The 15,576-nt window shown below is 39.9% G+C and overlaps 1 protein-coding gene across 1 annotated transcript; it reads right to left on the reverse strand.

The window, feature by feature from the left end:
- Nucleotides 1–7,141: 7,141 nt before the first annotated feature.
- LOC311494209 (transcription cofactor vestigial-like protein 4) lies at nucleotides 7,142–15,274 on the reverse strand. Its single transcript, XM_084553140.1, has 6 exons — nucleotides 14,479–15,274; nucleotides 13,773–13,928; nucleotides 12,350–12,512; nucleotides 11,720–11,939; nucleotides 10,394–10,508; nucleotides 7,142–9,905 (listed from the first exon to the last, which is right to left on the reverse strand). The coding sequence occupies exons 2-6, from the start codon at nucleotides 13,852–13,854 to the stop codon at nucleotides 9,706–9,708; spliced, it is 780 nt and encodes a 259-aa protein (XP_084409266.1). The 5' UTR covers nucleotides 13,855–13,928; nucleotides 14,479–15,274; the 3' UTR covers nucleotides 7,142–9,705.
- Nucleotides 15,275–15,576: the final 302 nt, after the last annotated feature.

The raw sequence follows: 15,576 nt of genomic DNA on the forward strand, positions 1-15,576 counted from the left end.
ACCTTCAAAAGCATGTTGCACTCAGGTAGATTTGATGAGTCATGACTGGAAAAATCACTGCACAGATATAAGTTTTTTTGTCCTTGCTGTCAACTTAGACCAAACCAAAAGATATATTTTCAATGTAGAGTTGACCACGCTCACTGCTGCAAACTGATAAGCACGCAGCCACGCAAACTGCACCCACTTTCCACACAGAATACACGTTCTTCACTTAAATCATTATGTGAATCTGGGATTTTAAATCTTATCCCAATTTCACAAGATAACCAAGGTGCCGTCAGTTGCTGGGAGATCTCCAGGGATCCTCTGACTAACATCTAAGAGGCTGCACTTAATCAGACATTACAGAGGGGAAGTCTGGAGTACGGTATCAATAAAGCTTTAAATAGGGTGCAGGAGCTAATGTTAAGTCCTACGGTGAAGTTTTAGGTACTAAAAGTAAAGAGAGTGCATGCTGTAAATAGTTTTTTTCTTCATTTAATGATAGAAGAACTGAGCTGAAATCAAGGATAAAATTCCAATGAAAGTCAATACTCTATAATTAAGACCCCATGTGTGAGCTTGGAGCTACCACGTAGGTCTGACATGGGCGGAGGCAAAGCTTTGTGCCGGAGTGAAGTTCCTGTGGTCTGTCAAACACATCCTCTGGCAGGGCCTAATGTGGCGTGTGACACGTCACACCCTATCACTCTGCCTTACTGATGACCAGCCGCTTACGTATGCCGCGTGCACCACTGGATCCCAAACCAGACACTGTCAGGTGTGATAACGGTTTGAGCGCCAAACCCACTCTGAAGCCTTGCCCTCTCCCATTCCCCCACAATTCATTTGATGCCGCAGCCGCACGACTCGCGGTCTGCTATGCACCACTGCAAGCATTCGCTCTGTCCTAAAGATGCTTTTATTCCCGTTTCACCTGCTCATTCCCTTCAGGCTGAGAGCCAGCGATAAAACGGCCGCTCCGCTCCCTCAGACCAATGAACCAGTCTCCGTCACTGGGGGTTTAACAGAGATAAGGACTGACGCTGATCCCAGCTGTTTGGAGGGAATCAAAGACTTCTACATTAGCTGGGGTTCACTGTTACACAGTCAGAGACTACACCAAATACAATTCAATGTAACCTATACGTTATGTATCCAATATGTCATCCTATGGGATTATTGTACAACACTAATCCTCAATCATCCCCTATTTAGAACATCTATTGTAATTTATTGGCTTCTTCTTATTCCCCCTGCACTTTGCATTGATATCAGCCTTTGGACAAAATGTGCAGGCTCACATTTGGCATTGGAGGTAAATGCGCCCCCTCTTCCCCCCAAACAGACACTCATTATTTCAATCCTCACGAGGCTGCGGACAGGCCCTGCCTATCTGACAGCATTTGATGCTCTCCTACTCTTAATCTCCGTGTCACCGTTTCTTCCACTTGATGGAGACCTTTGTTTAAGCATGAAAAAGAGACGGTTCGGTTTTCAGTTTGTTTTTTTTCCCCCTGCACTGTTTCCGTCCTGGATCTGCTGCGAGCACGTGTGGTTTGTAACGATTTTGTCACATCGGGAGAGAATTCTGCAAAACGCTGAGCGGAAACCCTTCCAGACAAAAAATGTTTTCATCACAATTGCATCAGTTATTTCAGGATGTAAAAATGAGGGCATTACAGGGGGGATAAAACACTGTAATAAATGAATATTTTCTGCAAAATTTTCTTTTCTTTAAATCAATCTCTGCTGTAACTAATATTTTGGGGACTGGGTTGTAGACTTTCCTGCATGTGTGTGTAACAAAGCAGGTAATTCAATGAAAGCACATCAAATAGTGAGGCGTAAGATCTTTCTACCTGAAGCATCTTCATGCCCTGCCTGATCTAACCTTTTTTCTTTTTTCTTTTTTCTTTACAGTTTTTCAGATCGGTCCCCATTTGCTCTCTTTGGTTTTCAACATGAAGGGGAACGCCGAAGCAGATAATAAGGCAGTCTACTGTACAGCCTCTTGGTACGGAAGCCTGATAAAAAACAAATGTGACGGTGGAAAGGGAAGGAAAATCGTCAAGGAGCAATTTTTCTGTGCTGGATTGTTCTCTTTGATCTGGAGTGCAGTGAAAGGAGGGCATTATGTAACGTCTTCAGCACACACATGGCCAACTGTGTGACTGCCAAACACACAGGGGGGAGTGGTAGTGGTGTTGGTGGGGTGCTGTGGCAAGGGGGGAGGGGGGGGCAGACAGACAAGGAGGAAAGAGATCGGTGCCATGGAAGACAGTAGTGGACGGCCGTGAGAGGAAAAACACGGCTGCTCATATTGGTGTTGGGTCACTTTCCTTATTAAGGCTGCTCAGTCAAGCAGCTGTAATTTGGGCCCTAACAAGCCTCATAATGAGACATGAGAATGCCCCTTAGTGATGGTTCAAACATTTATCTGCTGTTCAGTGCCCAAAACCCATTGTCTCAGTACACATGCTTTCTGCCTGTTGTGAAGAGAGGAAATTTGAATAATTATATGGGGTCGCGATCTTGTAGGAAAAGTACAGTCTCGAGCTAACGAGAAATATTATTAGCCCATCATTTGTGTGCCCCAATTGGAAGCAATTCATTATCTTGAAGGAACAACAAAACGGCAGCGCAGTCGAGCAGCAGATGGCCCTTTAAATCAATCATTTGCAAATCAATAATATATAAAAGCGCACAAATTTTTCGCCAACTATGTCAGTGGGAGATCACTGGCCGCGTCGGCGATGTAGCAGGCCAAACGTGTGCAACAAAACAGGTCATAGATGGAGCTGATGCAGCATATAGAGGGACGTAAAGGAGAAATGTATTAATAGTAGCCTGCCAAGCCGGTGTAGCAGGCACGCCACACAAGAGGGCCTCGCCAAGAAGGAGCTGTCTTAACTGATGGAGGGAGGAAGTGAGGAAAAGGCACAGAGCGATTGGTAAGAGTGCGTTTGCGGTGGTGTGCGGCTGAAAACTGATGCTGAGACGGCCTGACAGGGTCTGTTTCTGTTCATGGCAAGACTGTTATCCAGAGTGACCGTGTTGTCTTCCCCTCCCGCTACAAAGGTTATGCCATTGCCAGCAGTCCACATGACACAAAGAATGAGCCACAATTGCCTGAGCCGGAGACGTTCATCAAGTCGGTCTTAAAGCGCATACAACCCGGCGCTTAATTCATACCAAATTCAGGAGTCACACACACGAATAAACCTGCGCTGGATTTCGACGTTCTCTCCTCTTGTTTACGACCTATGGTGCGGCTGCGGCTGCATTTTAGAAATGACGTGCTCGGTAATCGGGTGTGTTGGGCTGTCAGCTCAGGGTGCATGATCTTGCCAGCATGACTCAAGTCTGCCCGTGAGCTGCTTCCTGTGCCTGTGCATCTACTCCAGTTGCTCGTATGATCTATTTTAGATTCTTTTGCCCAAGGATGTGTGTGCATCCTCACAGCAGAGAGCCACAGAAATAAGGAAAAAAAAAAAAAAGAGGAGGGGGAATAGATGATGTTCAAATAATCTACAGGCAATCATGCAAATTCCCCAGACGTGGTGCACTCAGGGATGCTGTAGATAGGGGTGCAGCTTTGGATTCTATTCAGGCACAACAAATTTGGAATTATGGATGAATGAGATCTCTGTCAGCCATTTGTGCAGGCCAACATGTTCTCAATATGTGAGCCAACATGTGTGACACTACAAGGGCCACTTTCCCCATTTAGCCTCTAGTAAAATCATGCATTTATCCAATTGAATTAATTATTACTCCATACCGTGTCCAGAGTGCACCGTGTTAAACTGCTCTCATTGGTTCCTTCCTTTTACGTAAGCCGGACATCAAAATGGAGAGGACAGTGCTCGACATACGCGTGTCTTGACTATGCCTGAAAGCAGCAGAGTTCATCGTGTTACTGAGAGACCAGTCCTCCATTGCGAGCGCAGATGTCGTGCTCCTTGTGGCCTTCACACATTGAAGAGGCCAAGCCAAATTTGGCGTGACCCTGATGTGTCATCTTGATTTAGACACTAGTTTCCCGCCGACCACCGATGCGGCCTGATACTTCTTCTGCGTGCCCGCGTGGGGATCTGCGATTGGCTTAACGCGAGCAGGAAAATGTGGATCTTCTCGCTGTAATCCCGCAAGAGCAGGCTTCCTTGGAAGGCATGGCGCGGCAGAAGCAGGGGCATTGTGTGGTTGGTGAATGGCTGGGTCTAATCTTGTGGAGGCAGTGGTCTGTTGGAGGGGCTTTTGAGCAGATCTGAGCCCGAGGGGTGAGAGCAACAGCAACAAAAAAAAAAAAATCTAATTTGCCAAACTCAAGTGGAGGTATACTCATTTACATTTTCATTGAGCGTTTAAGGATTCTATTTATAGGGTGAAATTTAACTATGCTAATCCACCACAATGTTTCCAATACATAAATGCATCCACAATGACATTTCATAAAAGATCCTTGAAAGCGGGAGTCTGGGATCCGGAGCCACGTTGGGTTACGTCGACAATGCATTCTGCTCTCAGCATAAAAGCAATGTGCTGTTACTCGAACACCCGCTTCACATGCAAAGTACATTTTCACATTACTAACAGACAGACTAAAGAAATGCTGCATCCATATCAATCTTTTCCCAGGATGATGACGCTCTTTGTTTGATCTCAAGGGACTGAAGAATTTGTGGGTGCCTGTAGAGTAGTTTAACGCTGCCATCTGCTGGTTGGTCAGCTAATCCCCCTGATCCAACCACAACTATCACTCACTTCATCCCATTTCCATAACAGCGTATCAAAATTGCTTTCTAGGTCAACGCAGGAGTCTGCATCAAACAATCCTCACCGCAGAGTTGTCGGCGAGCATAATTTCCCCATTCCTAACTTTAAAAGTAATGGATTTTTCCAGCAGCAATTATCCAGTCTTTTGTAACCATGACACCAAATCAAACAAACAGCATCTATGGCCAGCAGAGTGCAACTGCAATGTCTGGGGGAAGACGTCAGCTGCTTGTCAAGAACAAGACAACTTAGAATTTATTGCCCGCACACGCGCAGTCATTAGGTAGAAATAGAAAGATATTAAATATACAGCTGTTATGAGACCACCTTGTCAACGGGGTTTTTAATATTCTACTGGAAAACTAAATCTGTGAATCACAGGAGGTTTTGATTAATAACAAGCAAGCAGGGCGGAGACCCAAGTACAGGGACTGTGAGACAACAGAGACTGACTCACTGCTATACTGTGAATATTCCAATAGTTTCAACTAAAAGGTCAAAGTTTTATTAGGTTTTCAGTCGCAAACAAACTTTAAAAAAATATGTATATTTTTCCAAATGTTAACACAATGTTAACTTTTGGAAAAATCACATGTATTAACTGTCGGTAATAACCCAGTAATTAGTAGCCCCCACTTGGGCACACGTCACAGCCGATAAACACTTATTTCAGGCAGCTCAAAGTCGTTTTGTTCTCTATTTGGGACATGTTGCTCAGTCTTTCTTACAGATCACTTTAAGTTGATGATACTTAAGGCTGTTTCACAGATTATCTACTCATAGATTGTCAATACTTTAGAGATTATTCCAAAAGCAGTGTAGTTTGCGATGAATTTTAAGGTATGCATTGGATAACTGGATGCACTGTTCGAAAGAAGGCCCAACAGAGGCTGTACTTCCTGCGTCAACTCAGGAAGTTAAACCTGCCACAGGAGCTGCTCTTTTCATACTGCAAACACATTCGATGTTTGTGGACAAAGAGCTACATTTCAGCTTTATTCTTATTCTAATGTTGTCTGCATGCTTCAGACATTGATTTTTCATGAGTTTGGATGTCTTCTGAGGAGTCATCCATGTACAATCTATCAAATCTTTTGCATCAGTGCTACCGTGAATCACCCCTCTTGTGCCGCTCATAAAGTTGTACTTTAGCTTTGTGAGGTGATAGCTATCCTATCTTAGTCTCACTCTACTTTGTGTGTATACTTGAGCTTCATTTTCAGATGATTAGCCAGTTGTTTAGAAAAGTCCCGCTTTGCCGACTGAAGCCAAACAAGAGCCATACTCTCGCTGCATATACTTTTTACAGCATTTGATTTTCTAAAATAAATGCTGTGTGGGTGGAGTATTACAATAACTTCAACATTGGGGACACAAGATAAGGGTATTAGAAAAACTAGCAAAGGAATTTTGTTTTGTGGGGGCTAGGGTCACTTTAATCTTCCCAGAGAGCCAAACAAGTCTAAAAAACAAACTAACATTTACAGAATCCTGCATCGACACCTCCAGGCCCAAATATGAATACGGAACATAACCTCACATAAATAAAGGTAACTTTTTATATTCATGTATTAAACAGAACGGCGCGTAGAGTAACATGTAGATTAACTGTTATGACATCCATCTAGTCCTTGCCCCCCTGTTCTGAAGTGTTCTTTGACAAATCACCTAATACTGTAGCAAGTGTCTAATCAAAGTAGAGAATGAGCAATGACGCCTGATTACATGATTTTAAAAAAGGAGCACTCTAATCAGTGAAACCACCTCCTTCTCATTGACTCAAGTGTTTACAATGTCAGTGCGACAGTAACAAACGTGTCTGATACGGCAGTGGAAGAGATTCACTCGAGAGTGACTAAAGGTCACGTTGTCAGGCTTTATGACTAAATGCATGTCACACATACAGCCACAAAATATAAACGGGTCCTGTGGGAAAAAAAAGTATCTTAAAACTGCTGTTTATGCACAGCAGATTGATGATGAGGGCATTCGTGCACCTCTCTCTGAAAACCTTTCAGACTGACTTTTGGGTTTTTGGACCACCACGACCAAGGCCTTTGTTGCTCAAGTAATCAGTTAGGCAGGATGTCCAACTCTAGTCCTAGAGGTTCCAAACTTGTTTCTGTTTCACAACTATTGAATCCTCTGGGCTCCTGAGAAGACACGAACACATTATGCCACAGATTCCAAACAAGTTCTGGAATAAAAAAAAAAGTCACTCTTTTCCATTTTTCAACTGAAAAAAATAAATCTAAAAACATGTATTTATTGTGTTATTATGGGTTATTGAGCACTGATGAGTAAAAAGTACAAAAATTGAATCTCATCCTGCAAAAAAACCTTCATACACACAAGCAATTGCTTGAACCTATAACTTTGTAGTTGCAATAGTTTCCCCATCTTAAAATGCAGCCGAATGTAATTTGTGATTGCTTTACCAAAAGAAATTGCATATTTTTTTAAGTGTCTTTCTATGTTGTGAGCCTCACTTAACTACATTTTTAGATGAACAGTCAGTTGCTTAGAAGACCAACAATTTGCTGAAGTTTGAAAGGTCGAGAGTTCATCAAGATGTAATTTTTGTTTTTGACACAAATTTCACACTTGAAGAAACAAAGCTCATTGGTATGGTTTTCTTTTTTTTTTTCCTCATCATTACTGCACAGGGGTAATGTTTTGTGAAAGCCAAACAGACAGTGTCATGGTTACAGAACGTAGTTGCTTTTAGGACTGCTTTATGTTACAGTTTTAGTCATTTTTAAAATGATGACATAAAAATGAATAATGTAGGCATTAAATGTTTATTTGGAAGAAATGTTAAGTACAAAAAGTGGTATTTTCTTCCAGAGAAATAAGGTCAACGGTGAACAAACGTTTTATTTTCTTCTATGTGGATGACACCTAGAGCAGGTACTTTCTGCAAACAGTCTTGAGATACAGGTAGTCTAAATAAAGATATTAAATAACAATGTCCTAATACCCCAAACATATAAACTGAAAACTCCACTTGTGTCAAACAAGAAGATCCCATTATAATCCCTAATTTCTACCATGGTACACACAGAAAGCTAAAAAAAACAAAAACAAAGAAAAAAAACTCTAAACTGTTACAGAAGTCTCTCCGACATTGTGCCAAGAAAGACTTTAATCCAAAATCTGTTGTGTTCCTGCACTTATTAATCATCTGACAACTGTGGGAAAACAATCAACTTTTAAAAAGTAGATGCATGGTTAGAAAGTAACTAACATCCATGCTACAGATGAGTACATTACTCAGAACAGAAATAAAATATCTATGATCATTCCGCACGGCGCAATGATGGTCTTATGAGTAAAATAAAATATAAAGACAGGATAGTGTAACAACTTAAAAACTGCAGAATATTAATACGAATGTAAATGTTTTCACAGACAGTTAACTGACAAAACAACAATACAATACCATATCAATCAGTGTTCACAAAAGGGTTAGACTATAATAAGAGAATTTCAAAAGAGGGACATTTAATTTACGCAAAACTCAACTGCACTAAAAAAAAACAAATGAGTCACTTAAACCCTTTCTCCATAATTAAGAACATTTTTGCAGCTCACACCTTGATTTAAAAAAGACAAACATACTTGTAACAGGCTAAACACAACTGAAGTGACTGGAAGGGTTAGGCAGCAGCAGTGGAATGTCGATGCCTACTCGTTAGTTAAAAACAACAACATATTACATGTGCATCAAAATCTTATTTTTAAGGGTAGTTGAGGGTTTTGTTGTCATGTGTTGTAGTCATTAGAAAGAAAACACCTTCTGTCACTACATTTTGCCAAAAGTCAACGTGAATCTTGATTATGCTGAGAATAAATAAGGCCACTGCTAAAAAAAAAAACAGTGCTACAGATCCGATTTAGCTGTATTCAGTCATGTGAAAAGCTACAGCGTCCAGCTCCACAGAATAACACAAGTGATGCAGCCTACTGAACTGCATTGAGACAACCTTGCCAGAGGCTGTGATTTTTTGTAGATGGTTGCCAAGATATACACCTACATATAGTAATGAAAACCGGATACAAAAAATATATTGAGTACAACTGTACCAGCAGTGAGTGTTTCTAAAATGTTAGATAAAAAATAAATTCTGAGTAAATATATCGTATAGAATAAGGTTTGTAATAGAAACCAGCTATTTGAAACATGCTTTCTAGTTAGAGATTTCTTCTATGATTGATATTAGTTTGCTACGAAATCAGCCACAGTGAGTGTATAGACAGGAAACTAAAACTATTTATTCAACAGTGGATACGTCCAGTTCACCATCATAATAATAATCTAGTGTCTTCAGAAAGCGGGGGGACCAGAGCCTTACTTGCATTATCACAACCTCAAAACACTAAATGCATTGTGGAACGCTTTAGTTTCAAACGAAACAGGTAACCTGCTACCTAAACGCTCAGAAACGTAATAGTGCAAATGAGACCTGGCTGTCCTTTTCAAGTAATATTGATTCAAAAGCAGTGTGATTTTAGAATTACAAAAAAAGACTAGGTCTATGGCTTATATATATATATAGCTATATATATATATTGATGGAAAAGGCAGGAAATTTCTTTGGCTATGGAGGCAAGTGAACACTTTGCTGATCTCATTATCTTTGCAAAATTTAATATACGATTGTTCATTGTTTCAGCGACTAACATCGTCAAGTCATCTACGCAATATGAAGTTTCTCCTCTGTGACAGGGAGGTTTGCCAATTTAAGATTACAAAACCGCGCTGAGTGTTCTAATAGGAAGTCAAACTCAAGGTCCACATGTGAACAGCCTATGTGAGCACCATATGTCTTACACTGTTCTTGGCTAAGGGAAGTTGATTCTTGGCAAGGAAAGACAGTGGGCAATATCCACTCTCATATGCACACAATTAGGAAGAGATTGTAACATTTACTCCCCTCTGATTCAAGGATCAGCCTCTGGACTTTGAGGATCCCCACCCCTGGCCTTGATGTGGAGCCAGGTATCTCCCAGCGCCTTGGCAAAGTGGTCGTCCACTGAACCTGTGATGGACACCGAGTCAGACACTGCCTCCGCTTCTTTGTAGTTCTTTCCAAGGCTGCGACGGAAGTGCTCCTCAATCACAGGATCGCATACTGCATTAGCTAAAATTACATTATGTGTGAAGGAAAAAACTCATTATTACTAATACATGTACATCTAATGTAGTCAATAAAGAGAAAGCAGCTTTGGGAATATTCTCGGTAATACATTGTCTTTAAAAATGCCTTTGGATGGCACATATATTAAACATTAGAATGCACTTTTTTATTACTGTAGGTCCCAGAAAACAATGATTAGTATTTTGGAGCCTAAAAAAACAGGTGAAATATATTAAAGCCATTTACATCTTAAAGGCAATTCATCTATAATTATTAATGAATCTTGACAGAAACTACTTTTAAAAGGACTGTTTTGTTCTCAGCACAAACACATATCGCAGAATACAGTTAAAACACCTTAGTATCATGTGATGTATATAAAGATTTTTATCAGTGAGCTTTACATCAAAACTCCATCGCATACAACAGATGCAAATGTTACTATGCATGTAATTTAGTAGAATAGAAATTGTGCAATTTAAAAGGCTTACCGTTGGTCTTTCTCTGATCAATAGGTGGGCTGGGAGTGCAGCCATTCATGTGGCAGTGTGAGAGATTACAATTGCGGTTGCTCGCAGGGGCACAGGTAATAACTGAGGGACGATTCTGTAAGAGGAAAAGGTACAACTGACAAAGTGACACATAGGTTTTGGCACACCCTTGATGATCTCCTCATGTAAAAATACTGATTAAAATAGTAACCAAAATTTCATCCTAAATGCCACAGTGTATGAACAAGTAAATACAGAGATTTAAGTCTTTAAAATTTTTAAGTAGGTACTCAAAACACAGCAGAGTAAAGATAATCATCGGCATTATTCAGTGTAGTGAAAGACAAACATCCAAGCAAAGTAACCATAAGGAAATGATTTTTTTTTTTTTTTGAGAGGAGGAGGTCTTTAGGTGTGAAAACTATTACGTGAAAGAGTAGTTTACTGACCAGAATTACTGGTAAATCTTGTTTTTTTGGGGTGCTTGTTCTCCAGTAATGAGGCATGGATGCTCGTCTGTGCTGTTAATATGCCTCCAGCAGTGGAGAAGGGCTTCTCTGCTCTGTTATGCAAACCAACACACGGCTGCACCCGCAAAGTTCACTATTAAACTCGACTCGGTAGCTGCAATTATCTCCGGGTCAAATCTGGACCTGACGCGTTAATATATAAGACCACACTGGTGATTAAAGACACAGGATACACAGTCATATATTTTAAAGTGCTTAATTTTACTTGTAAAATGTGGGGAAAATTTGAATTTAAATCATTAATCATAACCCATTTGGCAAAATCAATTGCTAACGATGTTCCTACTCTCTAGGTTACTTCATTTTTTAACAGTTCTAACAGTAAATTTGTATTACTCTATTTTGTACCTATTACACTGCTTTTTTGCCAGAGGATACCAAACTTGGAGTTTGTCACATGAACTTGTTATTGAAAGACCAGAAGAAAAAGAAAGGCTAAAAAAAGAGAAATGTGTGTGACCGCTAAACAGAAATAGAACCAAAGATGGGGAATACAGTACCGTGGTGCAGGAGATAAGAAACATCAACAAGGAGTACCATTGTGCTTTTGTAGCACATGAGCCGCACAGTTACATATTTGGGCGTCAAGCGGACACCCATACAAGGGCCAGTGCTGACCTTTATTAATTTACATCAAGCAGATACCTCTAAGCTATGCAGATGGATGAACTTGACTTTAACTGATCCATATGACACTTATTTTATCCCACATACTGTCTTATAATAAATATCACAGTGCTTCCATTTTTAACAGTGAAAATAAGATGTACTCTCCAAGTATTACAAGTTGACATACCTGCTGCCGCTCTGCAGTCCCTCTTATGACAGACTTCGCTATTACGCCAACTCCAATGTTGTGGCTGCTTTTGGTCAGAGCCAGAGGCTGGTCTACAGCATAGCCAGAAATGGAAGAATACAGGTGGTTCCCATGGAGACCATTAGAGGAGGAAGTAATGTGCTCCACAGGACTGTGGCTCCAGTGCTCATTGCGGTTGTCTCCAGCAGAGGGACGGGCCCTTGATACAAAGAGTACAAATTAAACCCATACCAGCAAAAGCTTCACCTCTTTAAAGACAATTTTTTTTTCCAGCTGTTTGACAACTTTGTTGTGTTTTTGAAATCCCTTATGGTTAGGGGCATGTTTTTTTTACCACACTATTCAGACTGAATGGTTTGACTTATCCTGGACTTGAATACAATGCATTCATTTCCATTTCTTGCATAACAGAAGTTTCATCTTTTTATTCAATTACAGAAAATCATTAAGAAAACTGTGTCAGTGCATGTCACATGACCAAAGATGAATACATTTAGAACACTAACACTTTGAACACAATTTGTTTTACTCGTGAATTTCAGCAAACAAGGCAGTGAGAATGCCAAGACCGGCATGGGATAGTAATTAATACTTTAGTAAGGCACTTACAGCTGAGTGGCAAACAATCTGCTCATTTTGGTCATGTGGTCGTCATCACAGTTGATTCGGTCCTCCATTTGTTCTTCGCCGTACTTTCGCTTGCTCGGGCAGTGTGGAGGAGGCCCAGTTATGTTGGGCATGGCAGTGGACAGGGAGGGCATCCTGGACTCATCTGTGGCAAATGAATTGGGAGCACAAATTATCTAAATATAGATTGAATGTATTTACCAGCACATAACTTCACGCCAAGCATAATAAAATACAGTGGTTTCATCCGTATTTAATTGCATAATTTCCTTTTAATACGTAGTTTTTTTTGTTTTATTTTTTTTAACTAATTATGTTGTCCTTAAAACACTAACTACGAATGACAATGATGATTAAGTGTTTTGTAAACACTTCAGATAATGGAACTCGGACAAATTTACAGCTTCAATAAGACAATTTGTTGAAGAAAACTGACCAATTAAAATAACATCTTACGTCTTACTTCTTTGTCTAAAGAAAACACCACCACCAACAATTTGGTACACACATACATGCATTTTAAATATTCATAGAACCGCCTGCAAACAAATATTTTTCTACTAGTCCAGAATAATAAATTTTGACGCAAACTCTTGCAAGATGTGCCAGGTGACTGGAGGTCATGTCTACCTTATAATCAGAGAAACGGCAAATACAAGTGATCCTGGGTATTAACCAGCTGCCATGCTAAATACAAAAAGTCGAGGGCTCCATTTGACCATAAGAGATGAAACAGAGTTCTGAAAGCAACCGTGATCAAGAAGGTCGGGAATGCACTAAAATAAAATAAACCCCAAAGTAGTTGTGTATATAAAACTAATCACATATACAGCAGTATTGTAGATGTTGTAGAACATTTATTTGGCAAAACTGCGTTTACTTTACATTTATTTTAGTAGTATTATACATGGCCTACCTATTAGCACTGAAATGAAATTGGATCCTGCTCCATCAAAAGGGCCAACATGAGAATTTATACCAATTTAAAGTGAGTGTGCGTTATGTATACATTGTTTGGACTTAGTTTTAACATCTAACAGCTAAATAAATGAGCTAGATTATCTTCTGAAGATATTACAGCTAATACTGATGGTTTCACTGCCGTTTTTAAAGTAACATTATTAATCACCACAGTGACTCAGTGTTGACTAAAAAAAGTCAAACACAATGTTTTAAGTAACCCCAGGCGACAGCACAAGTTAAACGCACTTCCCGACTGATTTTCTAAAAAGAAAGGCGTAGCTTAAATTGTTTGCATGAATCTAGCCATTATGTAAATAGGTGATGCGAACCAAAACAGGTGATACTGGTATTATAATTAGTGAAACCGCAACGTGTCAGTTTCACAAATAAGTTACATGTTACCAGACAAAGAAGCACTATAAAAAAATAAATGTAAACTAACCTTCGTAGTGCAGTCTCCCAATGTTATTGTTCATCTTGTCCAGGAACTGAGAGTTCAACAGGTCCATTCTAGTGAAAAACATTTACACGAACAGGCTAGTTGCTAACATCGATGTTAGCAAGCTACACCGCTGAAGACAACAAACAGTCTTATAGCCTAGAGAAGAGATAAAACAAGGGGAATCCGATCAATGGACTGGGTTGAAAACATTGCTTACATTTGAGGTCATTTAAAGAGAATATGTAACGATCGGTGTACGTTAGCGGTTAGCTTGTTAACGATAGGTGTTTTGACGCTGACGTTACCGATTATATGGCTAGCTAAACTAGCTAAACGAGCTAACTGCTACGATGTTAGGCTAGTTTAACCCAGCTAGCATTTAGCGCTACAAAAGTTAGATGTGCCATCTAATATGTGAATAATAACACAATAAACAAGTGTGTTAACATATCTAAGATTAGTTCTCGCGATTATGAGCTTAGATATTCGAGCCAACAAGCTATTCAGCGTACTTTAGCTACTTTGTCCATAACGCAAACTAACGTTAGCCAAGTCGCTAACTTCGTAGTTTGGTAGCTCAAATGTTCCAAGATTCAACTAGCAAAACCGATGAGCTACACGGGTGACGACGACGGGTTCCGTTGTTGGTTTATGTCTAAAAGACTTAATTACAAAAAGCGTATCATTATTAGTCGGTTTTACTTACTTCATCGACAAAATTAGGTTTTACAGCCACAACACCATGGTTAGAGCAGCTTGTCTGTGCACTGCCTTCACGCACTTTCCCACAGTAGCAGTCCTCAAACAAAAGAGAGCTGAGCGACCCTAGCGGACAGACCAAAGACTTCAAATAAAAGACAAATAAAAGGTGGACAGTGGGAAGTTAACCCGTCTCAGACTATAAACTCACATCCCTACATATAAATTCATACAACCTGTAATATTTACTGTGACGTTTGTTTAGCTGCACAGCTCTGCAAATGCTCAACAACAACAACAACAAAAAAAAAAAAACGCTTTAACACATATTTAACACTAAAATACTGTCAAAAGTCGAATTATTTGACGCTAGAGTACTTGTTGCAATTACAACTGCCTTATCTGAGTAGCTGTAAGTCACACAGATGTTTATGAACCATCATGTGGTCGATTTTTATTTATTTTTTTATTATTGCCACTGTTGCCTACTCTGTGCATCCTGATCAACAGCAGCCTGACAGCCACACAACCTACTGGGGTCATGCTGCACTGTTGTTGGGGCCTCACATTAATTCTGTAACGCTGAAATAGAAAAGCTTAACTTCAACAAAGTTGAGGTTTATTTTATTGTTTACTACACCACTCTTACCAGTGGGGGTCACCATAGCACACATCTATAACATTCAGTGTAATCCACAGCCTCTCTCAGTAAATCCAAATGCCATTCAGGTTATTATCATAGTCTCTCAGACACCCAGGTCTAGTTTTTATGGTTTTTCAGTCATTATCTTTTTTTAACCCACTTTCTCATATAACATACTGTTCTGCACAAAGAGTACAAGACAGACTGTGCATGACCTTTAATTATATGCCTCAACTCTGCATTTGGGTTTTACAATCTGTACAGCATACACCATCAGATCAGTTTAGGAAAACCATACCCTCAGTTGCAGTTACAAATAGACTTGGCAGAGAAAGAGTAGACCAACTGTGTAATAGTGAAATCGCAATTAGCAGTGGCAAAAATGTAATCTATATTTAGAGCTGAGGTTGCTATACCAGGACAATTATTATTATAACTGGTTCAATTATTAATTTATTTTTA

The sequence above is a fragment of the Chelon labrosus genome, assembly GCF_963514085.1.
Source record: "Chelon labrosus genome assembly, chromosome: 10".
Classification (NCBI taxonomy): Eukaryota; Metazoa; Chordata; class Actinopteri; order Mugiliformes; family Mugilidae; genus Chelon; species Chelon labrosus.